This window comes from Sciurus carolinensis, chromosome 7 (genome assembly GCF_902686445.1).
Source record: "Sciurus carolinensis chromosome 7, mSciCar1.2, whole genome shotgun sequence".
NCBI classification, from domain to species: domain Eukaryota; kingdom Metazoa; phylum Chordata; class Mammalia; order Rodentia; family Sciuridae; genus Sciurus; species Sciurus carolinensis.
In genome coordinates this window covers 41,003,435-41,028,020 of record NC_062219.1, presented here as the reverse complement: position 1 = coordinate 41,028,020, position 24,586 = coordinate 41,003,435, and the positions used below count along the sequence as shown (strand labels likewise).

Below are 24,586 nucleotides of genomic sequence, written 5' to 3'. Positions count from 1 at the left end.
CCCTGTACTTCTTTTTCTCCGGTGCTAAATATTATTCATGGAGGACAATTGTTCAAGGATAGATGAGCAGTTATTTCAACTACTCCACCTTCCTTCACACAGTTTATATCTAGTTAACTAGATTGTCAAAGAAAAAGGAACTGTTTAAAATATGGTTTCTAAAACAGACAAATTTGAATAGGTTTGCAGAATCTCAAAAATATCTCCAGGGTAGTAAATTTATGGGGAAATATAAAAGAAATTATTACTTCTGAAGAAGATATGGAAAAATTTCCATCATTCTATACAGATCAGAGACAAGGGGTATGTGTTCAGTTGTGCAGGGTCTCACTTTTCATCCACATAACTATGTAGTTAGATATAAGTCCAAGTGTGTCCATACATTTAATGTGTAGGTAACTAATTTTTATGTTCCATGTGATGTGTAAGTGTGTAATTTTTATTACGAGCTTCTGACGTGCCAAGCACTGCATCAAGTGCTTTCCAGCTATTCTCCTACCAATCCTCAGTACAGTCTATAGAGTAGTAATTGAGGAACAAAGACATTAAAGTGTTGAAGATCACACAGTCTATGAAAGAGTCAAGATAAGAAAATAAACTTAGAGTCATTTATTAGCAGAAAGGAAAGCTCTGAGCGAAAAGGACTTTTATGACACAGATTCAGCAAACAATGTATGTGAATTTTGACAACATGGGTTCAATTCTCATCTCTCCATCTTACCACTGTTTGACTCAGAATTAGTTAATCTCTCTGTACTTCAGGGTTCTTATCTTCAAATGAGATTATTAATACAATCTATCATTGAGGGCAGTTGAAATAATTTAATGAAAGAATGCTTTCAAGCACTTGGAAATCTATCTGATTTATGCTGAAGTATGCTCTTCCCAAGTGTTAATTATGTCATTGTCAATTTTACTTTAGCCTTCCTAAAACACTTTCAGAAAGGTTGTGTTTATCATAAATGTCTTTAATGAAAACACGACTCAGTAAAAACTAAGAGAGAGCCTATATATTTCAAATAGATAATTATAAATGCATCGAATTTGATAAAACTTATTGCAGAATATGTAGGTAATTCACAAAAGAAACAGTTGATCAATAAATGAGAAACTTCAATCCTATACAATAAGTGAAACTTTGAAATATATGATGTGCTTTTTTATAATATCAAATTGGAAAACATTCAGAGGTACATAGAAGGTATTGGAAAAGGATTTAAAAATCAACATAAGGCAAGTGCAATTATTAAAATTTGGATGTTTTCTGAGAAAATGTGTCAATGTATACACACACACACACATATATATGGCTTTGAACTGGCATTTTAAATTTTTATGAACGAATTAATCACAATGAGGAATGTTTAATCATTTTCATATAGTTTATACTAAGGAAAAAATAGAAACAATATAAATACTCATTGTAAGGATTGGCAAATTAGACAATATAATGAAATACAATATAGCCATAAGACATTCACGGAAAATTATATTTACTGATAAAAAAGGATGTTCAAGATATTTTTTATGATTATAATCTAATAAAACATTACTCAAGCATAACCTCATTTCTTATAAAAATATATAATTGTTTTATATCTATATGAAAAGAAATTAAAATAAAATAACATGCTTATTAAAAAGTGATGAGATTGTGGATATCTGCTTTGCTTCTCTCTGTACTTTCTTACTTTTACACCTCAAACATATGTTACTTGTATATTTATTTATTTACTGGCAATGATTGAACCACCACACCTGGTTTACTTACATATCTAAAAGAAAGAAATTCAGTTAAGTTGCAAAGTGGAAAATAGTAACCTCAGAAAAACTGACTGATGAGCACTTGGATCATTAATTACCTTAGAACATTAAATCAAATTTGCAAAACACAGATGGAGCAAAAGTAGGAAATTAATTTCTTCCTTTGTCCTCCCAGTTGACCTGCATTGGTTCCTTAAGATATACATTATCTATCTCCTCTAAATGGAATACTTTCCTTTCTTTTAATTTTTTTTTTTTTTTGAAACAGGGTCTCAATAAGTTGCCTATTACTTTGTTAAATTAATGAGACTGGCCTCAAACTTGTAATTCTCCTATTTCAGCCCCCCAAATTACTGGGATTAGTGCTATCCACCACCACACCCAGCTAAATGGAATCATTTCCTGAGAATGCTTCCATTTGGTTTCCTAAGCTGTGATATTGACAAATATCCTCCTTATGTGCTACCATGATATTATGTGCATAAATCATAATTATGCTTATAAAAGTTCATAGATCTTATACTGCATTCAAATTACTCATGTTCCCCCATTTTCTATCACTACTAATATAATAATATCTAGTGAAAAAAGAAGCACTTTGAATATGATTGTTCAATGGATGGATGAAATACATGAAACTTACCAAATAATTAGAACTAAATTCACCTTTAAAATCCTATAATAAATTCTTGGTAAATTAAAGTGCAAACTGAAGAATAAAGTGGTAAATGAAAACTCTGGTTTCAAACAACTTTAGTTTTCACTTGTCCAGTTGACCTTACAAATGAATGGAATGATTCTGTACATGTAATAGTGATTAAGGGTGTCCAAAATATGCTACATTTAACCAGTGCTATTTCAAATAACACCTTAATAAATGCCAGGGTCTTAAAAATGTTAGAGATAAAAGAATTGGAAATGAATACATGATCAAAGAGCTACATGGCTAAGCCATAGTCAATGTGCCACTATCATCATGATCTTTTCCCTTAACAGAAATCCCAGCTTTAAACCGTTGTCCCTTCTATTTTTTCCAACCACTTAGTAGTGTCACTTGCGTGATCTTGGAAATGCTTTGAGCTCCTGATAACTCCATTTCCATATACCCACATGTTCACTCATGGTGCATAATTTACTGAGTGCCTGCCACATGCCAAAGTTCTCTGCTAGGTGCCTGAGTTCAAAAAGGAAGCAAATTTCTCTAGGTCTCTGCCTTCATGGGGCCAAAACTAGTGAGTGACAGATATTTGTTAAATAATCATAAAAATGAACAATTGCAACTGTGATAAATGATACAAAGGAAACACAACCATGCTGTGAGTACTGATGATGGACCTTAATCACAGTGACAACTGGGTTGAAATCTGAGGGACAAGTAGAATTTAGGACCAGCCCACCAAGTACCTTCTCTTTTCTTTTTGACTCAAGTGTGGGGACTTTCTGGGAAGAAGGTTTAATGAGTCTGGTCCCTAATGTTTTTATTAGCACTTTGCAAAAAGTAAAAACTGCATTAAATTCACTTGAGTACCAAAGTGAAATGCTTAGAATAAAAATACATCCAGGAAAGCAGATCAGATCTTGAAATTGTATTAGAGATTTGAGAGATACTAAAATAGAAAGACCCATGTAAATCATATCCAGACTCCTGACACATGGAAACTGAGAGAATATGTATGTGCTATTGTAAGGCAAAGAATTTGTGGTAATAATGTTATGTAATAATAGAGAAATAATACAAGAGTGTGCTAAGCTGAACTAACCTTGGGAAGACTCTTTTTATCTGAGTCATTTATACAAATTCTTAGAGATGGAAGAATTGATTTACTTAGGAATTCCATGATTCCTGTAAAGTACTAAAAAGAGATTAGCATGTGAATAAGAATTTTAAAATGAAATTTAAAAATGTATAAAACAATGGTTCACTATAAATTCTAAATCTGACAAATGCAAGTGCTAATAATTTTGGGATAACCAAAAGAACTGAGTAAAAGTTACATAATATGTGTAGGAGGTGAGAGAAGGAAAAAAAGATGAGATAACTGCCCCACTCTACTCTGTTTAAATTAGAGGAATATGTGTAAATAAGAATCATTTGTTTTATTGATCATATGTATGATTCATACATACCCCACACAATGTATGTTACTTATAACCCCTTGAATTTTGTTCAAGCAATGTAACAGAAAAGAAATTAATATTTATCTTGTCCAACTGTGTGTCAGACAGTTGTGGGTTCTTTCATGTACATACTGTGTGAACTGCCATTATAACTATCTATTGTAGATAAGGAAACCACATTTCAAAAAGCTTATGTGGGTAAGTCACATTGTGAGTACAGGGAAGAGCAGATTTTAAACCTATGACTTTCTAACTTTTATAGTTTTATTTACCAAACTTTCTTGATGCACAGAGCCAATATTTAGTAAACAGAAGTCTAGTATCAAGGCTGGCATGCTTTCTAATTGGTTTGGTGGGAATTTTTTGATCAGTTAGTCCTTTGCCTTACCTGTTAGTTTTTGAAATATCACATCTACACATTCTCAAAATAAACTTATTATTTGAATTTTGCAGGTAAGAAGTTAATATGAGTAGAAGACTAAAAATAATGGACAGCACATTGAGAAACATGTTTTTGTCTTGGCTCTTTCAAGTAAAATAAAAAGCCAAGAATGCTGTAAGATTAGTGTTCTAGAATAAAGGTCATCATAAAGAGAATGGTGGCCTGCTATTTCCAAGTTCAAAATAAAAGAGGAAATTGTATTGAATGTTAACAGGAGATTTAAGTGAAGACGTCTTGACACAAGTATTGTTAGACTCAAATAGCTTTCAAAAGAAAGTGTTAAAGTACCCTTGCATGGAAACATTTCCATAGATACTCATTTTCTTTGACATTTTTTACAGTATAAGTATAATCCTATTTAGAGACAGGAAGAAGAATAGAAGTAGTTTCCAGGCACATAATTTTATAACATTGAGTAACTTCTATATTTTAACTTCATAAAATCACTTAAAAGGATCTTGAATCTGTTCTAATCCTGCTTTTCTATAATTTCATCTATTTTATTATTGTTATTTTGTTCTCACCATAGGAATAAAATCAATAGCTGATTATTCAGTAAAAGTAAAATTGGATGCATTGAAAAACAAGTAAAAGTGAAACATTTGGTGAGTGATTACCTAAAATATGTGTAGAAGGCAATTGCATCATCTTTCACTTACCAAGGTATTAGAAAATTTCATACACCTAACCAATCTAAGACTCATTGTGAGCCAACATGTATACAACATGCTACTATAAACAGACTCCTGATTTAGGAACAATGCCAGAGATCCCAATTTTCGTTTATGCAGTTGAAATGAACTTGCAGATTTGGAAAGAGTTTAATGAATAAATACATTTTAATATATATTTGGAAGTTTGTATGTTTTAATTATTATTAGATATTTTAAATTGATCATTCTTACAGGAGAGAACATAATCTTTTTCAATAGTAGTCAATTAAATGCCATCAACATTATTAATCAATTATTTTATTCTGCTAAAAACTGATTTATTCAGAGCTTGAATTTTTTTTAAGTTAAGCGTAGAGACAGCATCATAGAAATATATGTACTATTTATTTTGAAAGTATCAAAACTAATATAAGGCAATCAATGATATTCGGCAAATGTGAATTGATTATAATTGACAATTTGTGTTTAAAAGTAACAAATAAAATGTTTTATAATTTATTTGCATGTTTAAAATCTAAGCCTTCATAAATAATCATAAAAGTATATATTAGTGGTGAAAAATTCTTTTTGAAATTTGGTAGAATTTAAACTATTTAATATTCTCTCTCTCTCTCTCTCTCTCTCTCTCTCTCTCTTTCTCTCTCTCTCTCTTTCTCCCCTAATATGTCTCAGACAGACAGTGCTGGGTACTTTCACGTACATACTGTGTGAACTGTCATTATAACTATCTATTGTAGATAAGGAAACTGCATTTCAAAAAGATTATGTGGGTAAGTCACATTGTGAGTACAGGGAAGAACAGGTTTTATATATGCATAGAAGTGAAATATGCCAACCAATATATCATGACTAACCTAGCATTGTGAAACCTTCTTTTTAAAAAGACTAATATTCTTTTAAAAGTCAAATGAGAATAACAATTAAAAAAAACTTTCTCCTCCTTTTCTTTTATCATAGGATATCTATTGGTTTATTCATTTCAGTTGAAAAACTGGAATCTGAAGCCAAATGCAGAATTATCCCCTAATAACTCTTAAACTGCCTTAGGAGCTTCCTATTCAAATTGTGGGTCCACGCTTCAGAAGCAACCTCATCAGAGGGGCTTATTAAGAGTATGGATCCTGGGTAAAGTGCTTGCCTTACGAGTAAAGGGCCCTGGGTTCAATCCCCAGCACCAGAAAAAAAGAAGAAAAAAAAAGAATATGGATCTTCATTCTTCAACCCAAAACTACTGGATCAGAATAACTTTAACAAGTAATTTACATTAAGGTTTAGGATGCATTATTCTAGGTATGCATAAAACACTTTTAACTTAAACTTCTCACCATGCAAAGAACACATGAATGTTACCATGGGACAATGTTTGGGTATGCACTTTTTGCAATCTTTCCTTGTTCAATCCCAAATTGACCCTTTTAATGTTAATTGAAATATATATGAAATATAAATTTAGAAAAATAAAATATACTTTAAATTTTCTTAGAATTAAAATATTAGTACTAGCTTCTGATTTTAAGCTACTATCATATTTAAAGTAAAATGTTTTATAAATTATGTTTTAATTATACTTGTCAAGGAATATCTCTGTATAACAGCACCATAACATTTTGTAGGATGGTTAAATACATTTTAAAGTTAAGTTTCAAAAAAACTCAAATAATTTCTCTTACTGCTTCATGCACAGTGTGATAAGTTGTAGTAACTTAGTATTTACTAGGATAAATTTTTAGTTTCATATTTTATTCTATGTATCATAAATCTAATATATGCACACTTAATATTTATTCATATGCATTTATACTGTGTAAATGCCATTATGTATATGTGATTTATTATCATTTACAATGTTGCTCTTGTTTCTGAAATTTTTGCTCTGAATTTTTAAATTTACTATTTATCAATAAAAATGTCTACCTGCATTCTGCCCTTTAATGGAATTTTTTTCTTTCATTATTTCAACAATTTTACCTATTTTTTTTTTTGCTAATTAGTTATACATGAGAGAAGAGTGCATTTTGACACATCTTAAATAAATGGAGTATAACTTCTCATTGTTGTGATTGTACATGATGTAGAATTATGCATGTAATCATAAATGCACATAGGGTAACAATGTCCAATGCTACTACCCTTCCAAACCCCATACCCTCTCCCCTCACTTCACTCTCCTCTGTCTAATCCAAAGTACCTCTATTCTTCCCTAGGCCCCCCACCCCTACAGTGAATTAGCATCTTCATATCAGAGAAAACATCAGCCTTTGGTTCTTTGGGATTATCTTATTTCTCTTAGCATGGTATATTCTCCAACTCCATCCATTTACCACCAACTGCCATAATTTCATTCTTCTTTAAGACTGAGTAACATTCCATTGTGTATAAATACACATTTTCTTTATCCATTCATCTGCTGAAGGGCACCCAGCTTGGTTCCACAGTTTATCTATTGTGAATTGAGCTGCTGTAAACATTGATGAGGCTGCTACCCTAGAGTATGTTGACTTTAAGTCCTTTGGGTATAGGCCAAGGAGTGGGATAGCTGGGTCAAATGGTGGTTCCATTCCAAGTTTTCTAAGGAATCTCCACACTGCTTTCCTTAGTGGTTGAACCAATTTGCAGTCCCATCAGCAATGTATGAGTGCAGCTTTTTCCCCACATCCTTGCCAACATTTATTGTTGCTTATATTCTTGGTGATTGCCATTCTGATTGGAGTGAGGTGGAATCTCAGTGTAGTTTTGATTTGCCTTTCTCTAATTACTAGAGATGTTGAATATTTTTTCCATACATTTGTTGATCAATTATATTTCTTCTTCTGTGAAGTGTCTGTTCAGTTCCTTAGTCCATTTACTGATTGGGTTAGTTGTTTTGTTGGTGTTAAGTTTTTTGAGTTCTTTATATATCTTGGAGATTAATGCTTTATCAAATAAAGATATGTCTAACTATATTTTCATACCTTCTTCCTGTATCTCACTCTTTCTTCTTTCTTTTTCTAATGCAATCCTAGGGGTTGAATCCAGGGCTCCGAGCATGCTAGTCAAGAGTTCTACCACTGAAACCCACTCCATTCCTTATCTTACCCTCTCATCTCCTTTTTTCTCTAAGTGGTCTTATTTGGAAGATGTTTAAGCATAAAGACTGCATTTGAGGTTGAAGATCAACAGGAACCTCATTTAAAAATACTACTTGAGAAATCCTACAGGAAAGAATGTTTCAGGGTTGAATAGAAAAGACAGATATATTTATTTCAGTTTGAACAGCAAGAAGAGGGATCATATCCTTCACTTGCCTCAAACAGATCATATTTAGCTGGCATGACTGTGGGTTCCATGAAATTAACCTGTGACCTGATTTTTCAAACTTCAACCATGTCTGCTTTCAATTAACAGGCTCCATTCAGAGGAAAATGTACACATTTCCTGGTGGGTGCAAGCCTAGAAAGATGAAGGATGCCCATTTCAAGGAAGGACAATGTATCCTGGTCTAAGAACTGATTGGGGCATGTGGTTAAAGAAGTTCACATTATAATCCTATAGACAGTGTGGATAATATTTATTAAATATTGTCTGCAGATGAAAAATAAATGTGCAAAGTCACTGATCATAGAACAGTCAGGTTGTGTTTCAGAAACGTTATTTAACTGAATGGAAGCAGCTTAACCACAGAGGTATTAAGAAGGAATGAACACAGCACCAACTATAACCATTCTTTCCTAAGATTTTCAAATATCCATTTGAAAAAACAAAGCAAAACAGAACAACAACAGCAAAAAAATAAAATGAAGTGACTCTCTAATTTCGCTCCTTATTAGGAGGAAAATGTTAAATTACTAGAAAGCTCAATATCTTAGAAGGAAAGTCGGCATACATTGCTGCAGAAAGAATGACCTAATTAATTATAAATCTATTTCTAGTTGTTCCTATGATGAGATTTGTGATTTTGAGAAAGGGATTCCTTTTTAGTCTCAGATTTATTTTTATGCTAATGAAATAAGTCAATATAAATACCACATGTTCTCACTTACATGCAAAATTTAAAACAGTTGAACTCAAAGAAGCAGGATGTGGAATGATGGTTATATTAGGTGGGGAAACAGGAGTAGGATGGGAAATGATGGTCAAGTATAAAATCTCATTTACACAGGAGAAATATGGTTGGTTGGTTTTCCTTCTTGCTTGCTTATTTCAAGATCTATTGCACAGCATGTTGAATATAGTTAATAATAAATATTTTATATTTCATAATTTCCAAGAGAGTAAATTTGAAATGTTCTCCCAACAAAACATGTTAAGTACTTGAAGATAAATATGTTAACTATCTTGATTTATTTATTTCACGTTAAGTCACAATAAGACTTTAATCCCATAAATAATATACAATTATAAATTGGCAAAATACAATAAAAATATAAAATTTTAAAAGTGATTTGTGAAAAATATTTCAAGAAAAATAAATTTGAAATTCTTCTATATCATGTTTATATAAACCCTCTGAATGCCTAAGAGAAAGACAGTAACCAAATATAAGTATATTAGTTTCCTACTGCTTTTGTAACAAATTATCACAAACTGAGCTGCTTAAAACAACATAAATTTACCAATTTGTGGCTCAGAATTTCAATATGGAACTCAAGGAATAAAATTAAACTACCTTTGTTTCTGGAGACTGCAGGGGAGAATTCATCTTCCTGCACTTTTCAGCTTCTATGGGTGGCTGCACTATTTGGTTCATGATCTCTTCCTTCCTTTCCTCTCCAGTAGTGGCTGGTTGTGTCATGATATTATTACATCTCCCTCAGACCTCAGCTGGGAAAGATTTGATCCTTTTAAGACCTAGTGCTAGATTGGGTTCACCCAGCTAATCCAGGTTAATCCCTCCATTTTAGGTCTTTGATATAATCACATCTACATATTTCCTTTTACCAGGTAAAGTAATATATTCACAGGTTCTGAGAATTGGGGCATAGATATTTTTGAAGACCACTGTTCCACATATCACAACAAATATTCTCAAGAGTCCTTATCAATAGACATGTAAGCACTCCTCTATGAGAAATTTGACTCAGACTTGCTCAGGGGAACAAACTATTGCTTCATATCCACAACTCACAAACATGGTATCCAAAAAAGTGTTCATTCAAGCTTGCACAAAGTCCAAGTGGGTTGGTACCCTCACCTGAGAATTTAGTTCTATCAACAACAGGAATCATCTCCTCTTCTTCTTTGTTCTTTTTTCATTAATATAACTTGTAATTAGATCATTGTATTATACTAATTAATATTTCTTAAATATCTTTGGAAAATAAATGAATGAATGTGTAGATAAATAAATGATGGAATTAAAGAGGGATATAATTATACTACTGCCTCCAATCATGTTGGATCTGGCTGAAAGAATCAGATGCTGAATGAGTTACCATTATTCATCGGGTAATGTGGTACTGCAGATTTAAATTGGTAGTAGTGTGCAAGATGGACTAGAGGTCAGAAGTTTAGATGAATGCTTATATCAGTTGTCTATTGCAGTATAACACAACATTCCAAAACTTAGTGATCTAAATTGCTAACAACTGTAATCATTTATTTTTCTCAGAAATTTGTAATTTGTAAAAGCCCACAGGCATGTCTTGTCTTTGTTTAAAATGACTCATTTGGGAACTGGAGGATCCATTTTCAAGATGGCTTATTCAAAAGACTGGAAAGTCCGTGCTGGCTGTTTGCTGGAAGCTCAGCTGCGTATATAGGCCAAGGTCCTGTGCTCTCATTATAGGGCTTCTCCAAGGCTGCTTGAGCTTTTTTACAGCATGGTTTCAAAAGCAATTATCCCAAGGGAGCAACATAGATATGCCTGCATTTTTTTAAATCTATCTTTGGAAGTCATTTCATTGTACTTTATTTTTTGAGTCTGTCACACAGGTTTCTCTGAGATCAAGAGGAAGAAAAATGTACCTCATCTCTTAATGGAAGAAGAATGAAGGCCACATTATAAGTGAGTGTGTGAATGGGAAATATTGTTGCAGCCACTTTTGAAAAATATGACCTCCCACATACAGGTGTCCAAATACTAAATGATAGGACCTTAAATTAGAGAATAGGTATTACAACGGGTATAAACAGGAAGATGTGGATGTAAGAAATGAGGAATCCAAACACTGGAGACTTAGTTAACAGGTAAAAGAACTCTAGAAGCCCAGAGGAGCAGCTGACTGAGGAACAGTTAATGAGTATCAGTACAGGCATGTTGAATTCTTGGCCTCTACACATCTTTTTTTTTTTTTTTTTTTTTTTTTGGGTGCTGGGGATCGAACTCAGGGCCTTGTGCTTACAAGGCAAGCACTCTACCAACTGAGCTATCTCCCCAGCCCCTACACATCTTAACTGTCTTCCAGGCAAATAGTTCTAACTCTGATTTTTTTTTTTTTCATATCTATCTTCAGATTTCCATTGCTCATGAAAAGAATCTTATTATTGTATACAATTATAAATTTATCTTGGAAAGCATCCTCTACTGTTGTATGTGAATTTTAAGTCACTATACCACATGCTTGTTTTGGATCTTTCTTCCCAATATAATTGGAAAAATAATCATCTCTTGTTATCAGTCGGGATTGATTCCAGAATCACCATTCTCCCATGGATGCCAAAATCCATGGACACTCAAGCTCCTTATACAAAACAACAAGATTCACATATAACCTATATATAACTTCCTGTATATTTTAAGCCATCTCTAGATTATTTATAATATCTAATAAAATGTGAATTCTATGTAAATAGTTATAATAGTATGTTGTTCAGGGAATAAGGACAAGGGGAAAAATCTGTACATGTTCAGTGCAGTTATAATTTTTAAAATAATTTTTCCATCTGCTTTTGGCTTTATATGCACATGTGGAATCCATGGATTCAGAAGGCAAACTGTATTTGCTTTTCTAGTAAGTTCCTAATTGCTGCTGAAGCTGTTGATCTGGGGACCAAACTTTGTGAATCTCTGACCTAGGAAGTTGCAACATTTTTGGAATTTTCCAAAGTTGCTATTTCCACAAGTCTTATGGACATTCTAGCATTTTGAACCAAATTGAAAAACAAAAAGAATTGTCTAATGTATACATGCCCTTCACAACTTTTCACCAATAAACAGAATTTTTCCATTTTCACTTTTAGACATAATGCAAGGGGATATAAATTCACTTTTAATCCTTCTTTTCTCACTCACTGAGGCAGAGTTAGGCTTTTTCTCTCCGTGAAATTTTTCTTCTATTAAACTGGAATTTGAATTGTCTTTGAGAGGTCGAGCTAGCAAAATGAACACAAAATTGATAAAGTTAACTTTCTGAAGTGGTCACCTGTCCAAGAAAGGAGGTCTTAATCTAAAACAGGAAGAGTAGAGTAGAAACACATGTAAGAGTTGCCTGAACATGATAATGTCATTAAAGTCTAACATTAAAGATTATATCTACTGAATAGAATAAGAAGAGGGGGAGGGATCCAAGAAAAAGGGAGTCAAATAAGCAAGAATTTGGCTGCACTCAGCAGTGGCAGAAAGAACAACAGTGTACAAAAACTGGTGACTAGTATCCTTGTCATCATATAGGTGTGTTCCAACAGCTGAAGAACTCTGTACTAATAAGGAGATTGTTCACTGCTGTTAGTCCAACTGTAAGCACGAGGCTTGACTGTGAGGAAACATGGCCACCAGTAGATATTTGTTAAGTAATCTCTTTTTCGTGCCTCATTCTACAAGTCAATTTTAGAGTTGTTGCCTTCGGAATCTCTAAGAGGTCACTATTTTAGTGGAGTGGATTACTTCTTTATCTCTGAGAAGTTATTCTGTTCATTCTTCCTTGATCCTCCAAACACTCATTTTCTAGAATTTTCAAATTTTTTAGCTATTCAAATTTCTTCTGAAAAGCAAGCTAAAGTATTTCTAGTAGATAGCCTTGGGGCCACCCTTTCTCCATGCTCTTCAAGTGGATTTAAATGAAATTACAGGCTATTTAATTTGAGTAAGTGAAGTGTGTTCTTTTCCCACTGAATATACTTTTTTTATCACAGGAAATAGCACCATGAAAGATAAGTACTTTGCTGATGGAATCACAGAATATTAAGACTAAAAAGTAGAATGAATATATTTAGTATTGTTCATAATATTTCCCCATGGGGGGAAAAGTGTCTGAGGGATAGTGATTTTCACACAGTGGAATACTGTGCAGAAAGAAGCCTAATATTAGCTACAGCTACATAAGATACAGATGGCTCTCATAGTGTTGAATTAATGCAGCAAAACAAAGAAAAATACATGCTGTGTGGCTCCATTTATATAAAGAACAAACTTGGCAGAATTTCACTCTATTATTTATATACATGGAGATCATAAAACTATAAAGTAAAGTAAGAAAATTGCCAGAAAACATTTGGAATGGTTGTTTTCCATAGAAGAAGGGTTGGAAGAAGAGGAACCTTGATTGAGAAGTGACACCAAAGTGAGAGTCAGTGTGTGGGCAGACAAATAGGAATATGCCTCACAAGCACAAGAATTAGTTTCCTGACCTGCATGAACTTCAACCTTTTTTCTGTTTATTAAATAATAAATAAATATATACAATCTACATACCTTTAACAGTCTATAATTTTCAAATGGAAGAATTGCCAAAAGAATTTTGGATATTCTCACCACAAAGAAATGATAAATGTTTGAGGAGATATATGTATTTAGACTTATTTCAATATCACACAACATATGCAGGTATTGAAACATTGCATGGTATGCCGTTAACGTTTATAGCTTTTTATGTCTCAGTTACAAATATGTAGGTAAAAAGAAAAACATTTTAAAACTATGTTAATAATATTACTTTAAATCTGAAATGATGAGAGATGACATCTCTTGGAAACCAAGTGGGACAATATTATTCAACAATCACCACAGTTTTCTAATTCTTTTTACATTCATTGACAGAGTCCTTGTGCATTCTAGCCTCTAGCTCAGTGTTACCTAGAGACTTAACTGCAGTTGAATTTCTGTGTGCTTTGAAAACACATTTGTAACACATTTGTCATTGTGGTAGTGCTGCTGAGAATTAAAGATACACAGAAGCTACTCAAACAGGCATGTAGAGCTCAAAATATCACCATATAAGGTGACTATTAAGTCAAGAAATGTAAATCCACCCTTAATTTTGCTATTTTGCTTCTACAAAACTGCATCAGGCAAATTTACAAAGTATAATCTTTCAGTTTACTGGTCAGAGCTACTTCCACCTGTGCCTCTCAGATTATGCTATCACTGCTCAACTCATTAGCTCAAGGGCACAGAAAATGAGCCATCACCTTTCACTGACTTTTCTCAAAGGGGAAATGTGTCATTCCCTTTAGTTTAAAGTGTAAATCCCTTTGCCCTGTGATTCCTTAAAGTGAGCATTTTTGTTTATTTCTCCCATAGAATTATAAGTAGGAAGTCAAGGCAAATACAATTACATTTCAATAAGGATTTCATTCTATCCCAAGTAATTCTAATCATAGAATTCGATGGCTATACTTTAGTATACTAACTCTAAATTGGTAACTGACTAGAGAATACTAAAATGACCTTCACACCAATCTGAATCTCTCATATGAACCTAAAAAGAATCTTCTATATAAAATTGGAAGACCGCTGAGCTCAGAGTTTCTTCTTGTTGAGTATTTTGACCCCACTCCTATCAAAACTACCATTAGCACCTATGCTCATTTTTCTTTTAGGCTCTTGTTGGATGTTAACTGGGGCATAGTTCAGCATCACTTTAATACAATTTTTGAAAAATTTTGTGCAGTCAAATCTATGGTGAGTGTTGCTACTGGATATTAATCACCTCACATTCTTCAAGAATCTGTCTCCTCCAGCTTTGTGCATAAAGTCCTGAAAAAATATGAAATAATTGCTTGTTAAATAAATAAACCTAGGATTTTTAAGATCTAGAGTTATTGTTAAAATTTAATTTTTTCCATTTAAGTCCTTAGACTTCCATTTAGAAACGCACTTCAGGTTTTAACAAATGTCAGTCTCTGAACCATGTTCCATTTTCCTCTTGCTCCTCAGGTTTCCTGATAGTCATGTCTCATAAAAATTGATTTGTTGTTTTATTTTGGTTCACTTCCTAATTGTTTCATATGTGTAAGTGGTATATATTTTAAACTTGAATGATGAGAAATTAGGAAATCTGTCTCACAATTTTTATCTCTAATTTTATCTGTGTTGCTTTTGGAGAACTAAGAACTAGCAGCCTATATCACATGATTTTTGTATAATTATCTCATCCCCTGGGCCCTAGATTTATGTATATTTCATTTTTTTATCTCCAGACATAGAACAGTAACTGGCAAAAGCAATTACCAAATATGTGTGTGTGTATTCAAGAGAATGAATATTTTTCAGGGTATTAGCAATCTTGCTCCTATCCATCCACAGGTAAGTGTCAAAGTGATGGGAGAGAGATAAAACACTATGTTCCTAAACACCTGGGTAGAGAGAGTTCATGTCACTCACAAACAGAGACCCATACCAGGAGATGGTTTTAATGAGCATTCCAACAAAGACCTGTGAGGCATTTCAAATCCAGACAGATAGTGTAGAAAACTGAGTAGATAAACATGGTCTACTTAATTCAAGAGAGAGCCATAATTTTCCGGCAACTGTCAGAATTATTATTTCTTATATAACTCGCAGTCACTATGAACAAAGCCTCTAGTGGATTCCTCTACTTCTTGCTTTAATCTAGTCATTCCTGTTACCCTAAGTACTTCCTACTCACATCTTCCAAGTCTTGATCTATGAACCACATCTTTTCACCCTTTGCTTGAGAAAGGCCTTTCCCAGGATCTTGAAAGCACTTTTGCCCTGCTCCTATGCTTAAAGCAATGCCTTTGTACGACATCTTGATGAGGCCACTAGCTTGAACCACTAGTTCTCGGCCTACTTAGAACACTTACCACCATTTGTTCCTTAATAGCTGATTTTTCATTGTTTACCTGAAGAAACTTATTTAGGGATTACCTGACAGTGTTATTTCATTATTTCTGTATGAACTGGAAATGGTGCTGAATATATATATGCTAAGCTCAAAGTAGTACATGTGGGACTCAGAAGCAGTGATAGAGGAACAAACAGTGTAAGAACATGCACATCAGGAAAAGCAGAACTAGGGATCATAATAAACAAGTGGTTCAAAATAAGTGAGGGGCAGGAAACATCCAGCCTTTTCAATATTCTGGTAGTAGAGTACATGAACAAAATTAAGGTATCTAAACAAGGATTGTCACCCAATTTCTTAGCCAGGTAACTCTGTACCTTAATCATTCCAGGGCCTCATACCACAGACTAATGCCTCCTGTCTCTGTTTCCTTCATCTCTACATTGATCAAACCTACTCTTGACCCCTCTTTTCCTTGGCTGAACATCTCACCTTCTAGACAAAGCCATGAGCCCTGTAAATTATCAGTATCAACAACAGGATATCATTTACTTATCATAAAATTGTGTCCTGCAAGTTTCAGTGTGTGCTCACTAATTATAAGGTTTAATAATAGCATGTCATTATTTAACTAAATTATACAACATTATTCATAATTCCAAATTGCAGTCATATGTTTTCAAGTCTGTGTAGTCTTCATTCTCGTTTTGTTTTGTTTTGTTTTGTTTTGTTTTGCTCTTTTCTGTTTGCATTTCAATCTACTATATCAGAGGCAGAGATCTAATGTTATTTATTTTTCTGTTCCCATCGGCAAGCATTCAACCTGGTACATAAAAGATGCTAAAATTCTGAATACAAATGAGCCTCTGACATGACATACTGCTGCATAATTCTACATCTATGTCAATAATTCCATAGTCTAAAAGTTTGTTATATTTCAGGTAGAGGTAATTTGCCTTTCTCTAAATGTAATGCCTAAGACTTCTACTTCAGGAGCTTGGTGTTTTATCAAATTACAGTCACTTATAGATTTTATAGAACACTCATTTTTCTCTAGGCAATTATATATATTAAATAAGAATAACCATGGTCAAAAGTAATAGTTCTAGCACTGACTGCCAAAAAATTGACACTGTATTTGTCATTTTTGTCTTGACATTACATCCAGTTGTCTACTTCAACAGAAAGTTCTGTTAATCACATGAAGTTTTTATTTTAAAAGGCAACAATAACTTTTCCAAGGAAGCCTTGGTAAAGAATATTTTGAAAGTTTAAATAAATGGAAATGGATTCTCTTATATTCACAAATTCTCCTATTTCCTTCACATTATTAAAATGAACTTTGAAATACTAAGAATTTTCCTCCTCCTTTGTATTTTTCTCTATTTCAGTAAACTGTGTCAGGGAGGCAAATGATGCAGCAAATGAGTAGCAAAAACCAGGCTGTCACAGAGTTCTAGCCTCATGCCGGCTGAATAAAGTCAACGTTTCCCTGCATTTGCAGATTGCCAAATGCAAATGATCTTCATTCTCATAGTTTAAAAGATTGTATCTTTTTCTTGTTGAACTGAAGACCACATGCACCAGCTCCTGCCACAGATACAAAATTAAAAATATCTACACCGTATATATTTAAATATAATATTTAAAGTACATCGTGAGATGGGCTCTGCAGTTCATGAGGAAACAACTCATTTACATACCAAAGAATCTCTCAGAATTGTAAACTGTGTATCTTTTAACAGTGACTTAAGGCACAGAGATGTGGAGATGTTTGATGTTTAGAGAGCATAACTTGGATAGAAAGAAGGAGGATTTTATTTACCACCCATTTGCCAAGGATACTTAGTTTCCTTTGAAGATAGAAATGACTATCTTTCTGGACCAGGAAGTTCACCTATTTCTGCATAACCCTCACCTGGGGCAATGCATGTTTATTTGACAGTAAATAAGCACTCCCTATCACAAACTATGCATGTCACTAATTTCATCCAAAGCAGGCAGGAATGAGGGAAAGCAAAAACTTAACCTTGATAGTTCGTCCTAGAACTTTAATTCAAACAGATCTTAACTTCCTGAATTCATTCTCCTTAAAATGCCTTATATTAGATAATATTCATGTTTTTATATATTAAGTTTATGCCCGAAGGGATATTTTTTTTAAATTTTGAAGATCAGGAAATAATAATATTTTAATACTGTAAACTACAAATATCAGAACTATAAAACCAGTAGATTAACTGGAAAATCTTAACCATTTATGTATTGTCTTTTCACATTGATATGTTCAGCCAAAAGTCAATGTAGATGATTTTAAAATTGCTAATTGCCCTGTTTTATGTTTCTTTAATATTAAATATTCCTAACTGATTAAAAATTAATGTAAACAACATTGGAGACTTCAAATCTCTAAGGGTTCCTAAGCCTTTACTATAAGAACTGAATAACCTCATTTCATTTTTGCATTGTAAAAATAACATAAGTTTCAATTTACAGTCACAATGATGGCCAAATATAAAGAGGAAAACATTAAGAAGCATTTAAGCCAATAAACAGAATGTTTTCCATGGGTACTGTGTGCTTATGGAGTAGGGAGTAAAAAGAGTTACTATTACAAATAATAACAACTGAACAAAAAAGCTTCTTAGTGGAACCCAGCTAGGTCTCATACTGCAGAGATATATATTCTGTTCAGTTTTACTACAGATTTGACATCATGAATGTTTTGTCCCATTAAAAAAACAAACAACAGGAGGGTGTGGGGGTATGAAAGATGGTAGAATGAGACAGATATCATTACCCTGTGTACATGTATAATTAAACAAATGGTGTGAATTTACATCATGTACAACCATAGAAATGAAAAGTCATACCCCATTTGTGTACAATGAATCAAAATGCAGTCTGTAAAAATAAATAAATAAAGACTTCATGTTCAAAAAGAAAAAAAAAATAGAATGATCTTTTAAAAAGCTGAAAATATTCCTCTCAACATATTGTTAACAAGTAACGAGTTTCATCTGCTAATTTATGGCCCATTGTGTAGGAAATCCCCTGCACCCCTCATTAGCCTCTCATTCTCTCCAGACTGGTGAAGAAGCACAACTAGTGCTTGAACTTTGATTTCTGACTTGAAACTACACCCACTTTCTACTTTACCACGCTACCTTCCATTTTTAAATTATTCTTTTTAATTTTTATGCAATATTTGCAGGTAGGAGAGCAGGCAGCATTAAAAAAAGGAAGGCAATCTCCCACCCATTAGTACTTGTATGGTTAAAACCTTGGATTTTTAAAAATGTTGCCTTCTCTTGGCTCTGCTAATTCTTCTGATTTTCAATGAAACATACAGCACTGTTTCTCACAACTGCTTTTCTTATCTTTTTCTAAATTCAACTTGAGCAGAGAAGTAGATTAAAAGTTTTACAATCAAATTGATCAGGTTTATGTGACACCTGCTTTTCAGTTTCTGTGATATTTTATAAACAAATTCAAGAGCTTAATACCCTGCCAATAAACACAACACTCCGGGGTATAGCACATTTTAGAACTATTTTTCTTGCATCATATTGAAACTTGATTTTTAGTGGTTCCAGGTTTTTGTATGAATCACCTCGAATATCAACTTTTACTAATATCTTTGAAAGATCACTAATGATTTTGAGAAATGATATGAAACTAACCTCTAGATTTCCAAATTACAATGGACACACACACACACACACACACAAACACATACATATATGTATTTGGGGGGGGCGGGTACTAGGAATTGAACTCAGGGGCACTTGACCACTAAGCCACATCCCCAGTCCTATTTTGTATTTTATTTAGAAACAGGGTCTTACTGAGTTTAGCACCTTACTTTTGCTGAGACTGGCTTTGAACTCAAGATCCTCCTGTCTCAACCTCCCGAGCCACTGGGATTACAGACATTTGGCATAGTGTCTGGCACAACAGTTGTATTTTAAAATAATTTTTACTAGCCTATTACTTCAGATATAAAGTTTATTTCTAGACCCTTCTGTGTATTACATGCATCTTCCATTTCCATGTCAATAACAACAGATTGTTCAACTTAGTAGTTTATACTTTCAAAGGAATTTGGTGGGCTTGAACCAGAGCTACATTCTCCCACACCCCCAAGTAATCTGCATTTAATGTAAAGTCACCTCTTTTGGTTTTTATAAGTTAGACACATATGTGCAGGTTGGATCTCCTCCTCTTAATTTCATCATATGTTGCTCTAAGTGCTATAACTTGTGTGCTTAATTTTTAAGTAGTCTTGCTGTGAAATCTTGGTCTTTCTTCTTGAAAGCAATGGTGGGGATTTGGGGTTGCAGAGCCTCCAGGAGCAGTGCAATATGTAAAATAAATTTTAAAAACTGCTCTAAATTTTGAATATAAAAGCCTCTCACAGATTTGATTGTTAACAGAAGCAGTGAAATGAGTTTCAGCTAATAGAAAGAAAAGAAGTCCATACATAGTGCAATGACCTTCTTTTGAACTTTGAGTTTATACAAAAGCTTAGAAGTTGGAAGTCCGACATATGTTCTTCTTTTAAATAGTCTCCTTTAAGTGTTCTAGAAAATGTCAAGGTACTTATATATAGGATCATCAATTTGAATCCATTATATAAAAACGTGTATCTTCCTTTATTTTGGAACACAATTCTACAAATATCATTGCAATCATACTATGATTATATATTAGTTAATACACAATTTGAAAACATTACATATTTTAAGAACTTTAAAATTTTTCTACCACCTTTTCAACAAAATTATTAAGAATTAAGTAAACTTTCCTTTGCTACAAATAATTATTTAAAAGTCATTTTGCACAGTAATATGTACTGTCAAATAGATGTTATAATGCAGTCCATCTATGGATGAAAGTCTGCATGAATCCCAGAAGGGGGAATTAACTTTGGCACTTGCCTAGAAATAACTGAGCTTCTGGAAGAAAGGTGAAGGGCTATTTATAGCCCTAAACCTGAGTGCTATATGAGTCTGATCCAATCTGGAGCTTGGTTTAACCTACTAAGTGTACCATGAGCCTAGTGTAGCCACTCAACAGTCACTGAAATGATACTAAGCTTTCTAAACGTCTCACAAAGTAAGAGGACATCTTCAGCCTAACTCTATAGACAGACATGGATGTGAATCTGAGGTACACCATATATAGCTGTGTGAATTTAGGCACATTTCTTAACCTCTCTAAACCTCAGCTTCCTAATCTATAAATAGCAACATTAAGAGTATTTCATTTGGTTGCCTGAGGATTGAATATGCATGTAACAAGCTTCATACAGTGCTAAACATTTCAAAATAGATGTGAGTTGTTTTTATCATTACCACTGATAATTACCTTTATTAATTTAATTTTCCTTATTAATTTATCCCAGCCAGAACCAAAGGTGTTATTTCTCTAATATCCTTTGAGGTTCAACTTTGTCTTAGTTCTCATTTTTCTATTGCTCTGTATCTAAAATGCAATTCTTTATCTACAGTGATTTTCTTTCTTCCATCATATGAAATAATCCACCTTGGAACATGCAGTAGAAATCTATGTGAAGAACTCAGTAAAGACTATGGCATACACTATGGTTTAGTAAGCACTGGGAAAAGCCATGGGAGACATGGATTTTATCCTCGAACCTCCCCTAATTACCAGTGATGATAGAAGTGCACTAGGATTGATGTGACCTGAACTGTTCATCAATAAAATTAAAGAAACTGTACTCGAGCTCTCTAAGGTAAGCTCTAGCTCACACTTCCTTCAGTGTTTGGTTTTGTGGGGATAAGTGAATGGAAATGGTAATTGGAAGTTGACACAGGGCTTCTAATGTAGTGCTTATAATGTGTCCAAAAGTCATTGAGACAGAAGTATAGCAGATTTAGAAAAGACTATTCTAGGCTGAAGGAATAATGACCTGTACCAAGGTTCTATACAAAAGCATGCCTATTATAAAACATTGGAAAAGGGGTACTGTAGACATGGCACAAAAAGTTGGAATTACAAAGACAAAATGTAATAGAGCAGCATGCAAAATTCTGTGGATAACTACAGAGAATTACTGTGGTACCAACCTTAAAATGCTAAATTCACTGAGTTGGCAATCTAATTTTCATTTGAGAATTACAGTTAATAAATCATTCCAGAAAAGGAATAACTGCATCATTGAGGTTCAGATGACATTGATCAATTGAACTGTGAAAATCAGGGAGCAGGAAATGTCCATCACCCAGAAATTAGAGGGCACTTTTCTTTCTTAAATTTATTACATTCAATTATTTTACAGGTCACTCACTTCCAAAGGCCTTCCATGGCCCCTTTTACTCCCACAGGGAAAAAAGAAAAAAGTGTTCAGGATTCTCCCATAAAAAGTCTCATGAATCAGGTACAAAAGAACATAGACCATCACCCATAGGCACACCAAAAATGATTCGGCCAGCTGACCTCCTGAATTATCTGGCAGTACACACCCGAATGGAGGTGGGGACACATACTCATAGGCATCTTAATAACTTGTGCAGGGCTAAGCAAGAAACTTTTATAGACAACCCTTTTTAAGACAAACTAAAGGTCACATGATACAGAATATCTCAGGAACAGGAAAAAATACTATTTATATTTAGTTAGCAAATTCTGAACTAAAATTGGTAATCATAAACCTGATATCCTCCTACAGAAAGAAAACAGAAATTAGATTAAGGGAGCTGACTTCAAATCTTGGCTATGCTGTGGTCATGAGCAAGTTACAGACCTTAGAGTTACAGTTTCAATCTGTAAAACAGGTAATAATGCTATTTAATTGAATTAAATGAACTTTAAATAAACAAATACATGAAGTTCTGAATAAAATATCTAATACATAGAAATCTCTCAGTAACTGTTATTAATTTAGGTGCCAGACTAACTTCTCCATGGAAATAATGAGTATGACAATTCTTATAAATATTGACTGAAAATCTCCAACAGAAATTACCATGTGTCCACATTAATTTCCACCCCAAAATACCAAAACCACATATTCTATTTTTCACTTGTCTGATTAAAAAGGAAGCAGCACAGCATTCAACTGGGAAGTTGTCAAAAGCACCACCTGTCTTGTTTTCTTATAGCTGTCAAAAGCAGATTTTAGATCCACCTCTCAAATTTTTACCCCAACTACAACCATACTGTGTCTGTATTCAAAATGCTTTACTTTGAAGAATTCCTTTATTGTAAGACAGGAAAAAAAATGTGTGTGTGTGTGTGTGTGTGTGTGTGTGTGTGTGTGTAGGACTTGCTACCATAAAGAAATAATAAAAACTATGTTTTAGGTATATATAACATGCAATATTTTAGGATAAGCATTGAAACAAAACATTTATTTTAACATTAAGATAGAATTCACCATTTGGAGTGAAAGAAAAAAGAGTTTATGAAAACAATCAGAAGTCTAACACTTATTGCTTTATGTTTAAAGTTGGGTTGATTTATAGTGTGTTTGTGAAATTTCCAATTTTCTGTACCCATCTATAGAAAAATAGATACAAACTTTTCAGAGCTCTTGTACCTTAAATTTCATGTAAATTTCATCTATGCATGTGTATTCATATATGCTGGTTCAAATGGAAAAAACAAATTTAAGTTTTCAATTTTTAAATACCATAAAGCAAAAATGCTCAAAATCATCCTTCTACATTTAAACATTAAATGTAATATTTTCAGTTTATCACAGTCTCCATCCTTGCAAGGCTTCTAATTTTTGCTAGATGAGAGATCAGCCATGATCTTACATGACCATAGCTATTTATAGAGGTGTGGATGACAACTGTTAACTTGTGGGGCTTTTGGTGTAGCAGAGAACAGTGTCCACATGCAAAATTTCAGAGAAATCATGTCTAATTGCCCCACCACACATATCTGACAGCTTCTCACCTTGAATCCACTTCCCAGATCTTGTATAAAATCACTGAACAAGATAATTACATAAAAGCAACATTGTAACTGGATGCACTGATGGTCTCTGTGACTGTCAATTTATACCATGTCCCCCCTTTGAGATTCTATTGGAAGATGGTAGCAATACCTTCAGCAGTGATCTCAGTCATGGTGGTCGGGGAAAGTGAGTCAGATGGAAGGTCCGTCAAGTGGTTCTTTGCAGAATACTTTACGATTGGAGAACTCAGGTGGAGGGGTCTGTGTTAAAACGTGAGGGCTCTTCGTTTTCCTGGCTGTTTCTGCTGCTGATTTGTTGTCCTGTTGAACTTTGCCTCTTCTCTGCAGAGTTCTCCCCCTGGAAACAACCTAAGCCCTTTCCAAAGCAGCACTTGTGGCTCAGCTAGAAGTATCAGCTTCAAACAAAAATAGCTTCATCTCCCTAGGACTCTTCAGCACTTTTTTTTTTTTCCCCTTTTGGCACTCTAGAGGAACACACACACACACACACACACACACACACACACACACACACCACACACACCAGCTCTTCTGCCCCAAACAGAGATAGGCCAAAAAGGAAAAAAAAGTCAAAAGAGCTAAAAAGTACTGTCTAATCCCCCGCAGTTTCTCTAAGATAATTACAGATCTTAGGGTCTATGTCACAAAACATGAAATAAAGAGTTGAAAGTAATCTTATCCGTGATTGCTCAGAT

At 33.6% G+C, this 24,586-nt stretch overlaps 1 protein-coding gene across 1 annotated transcript in view; it reads right to left on the bottom strand.

The window, feature by feature from the left end:
* The window catches only part of Trdn (triadin), a 122,559-nt gene extending 98,203 nt beyond the window's left edge, over window positions 1–24,356 (bottom strand). Inside the window, exon 1 of the mRNA XM_047557263.1 lies at window positions 24,022–24,356. Coding sequence (XP_047413219.1) covers window positions 24,022–24,043 — 22 coding nt within the window. The 5' untranslated portion in view covers window positions 24,044–24,356. The remainder of the gene's footprint in view (window positions 1–24,021) is intronic.
* Window positions 24,357–24,586: the final 230 nt, after the last annotated feature.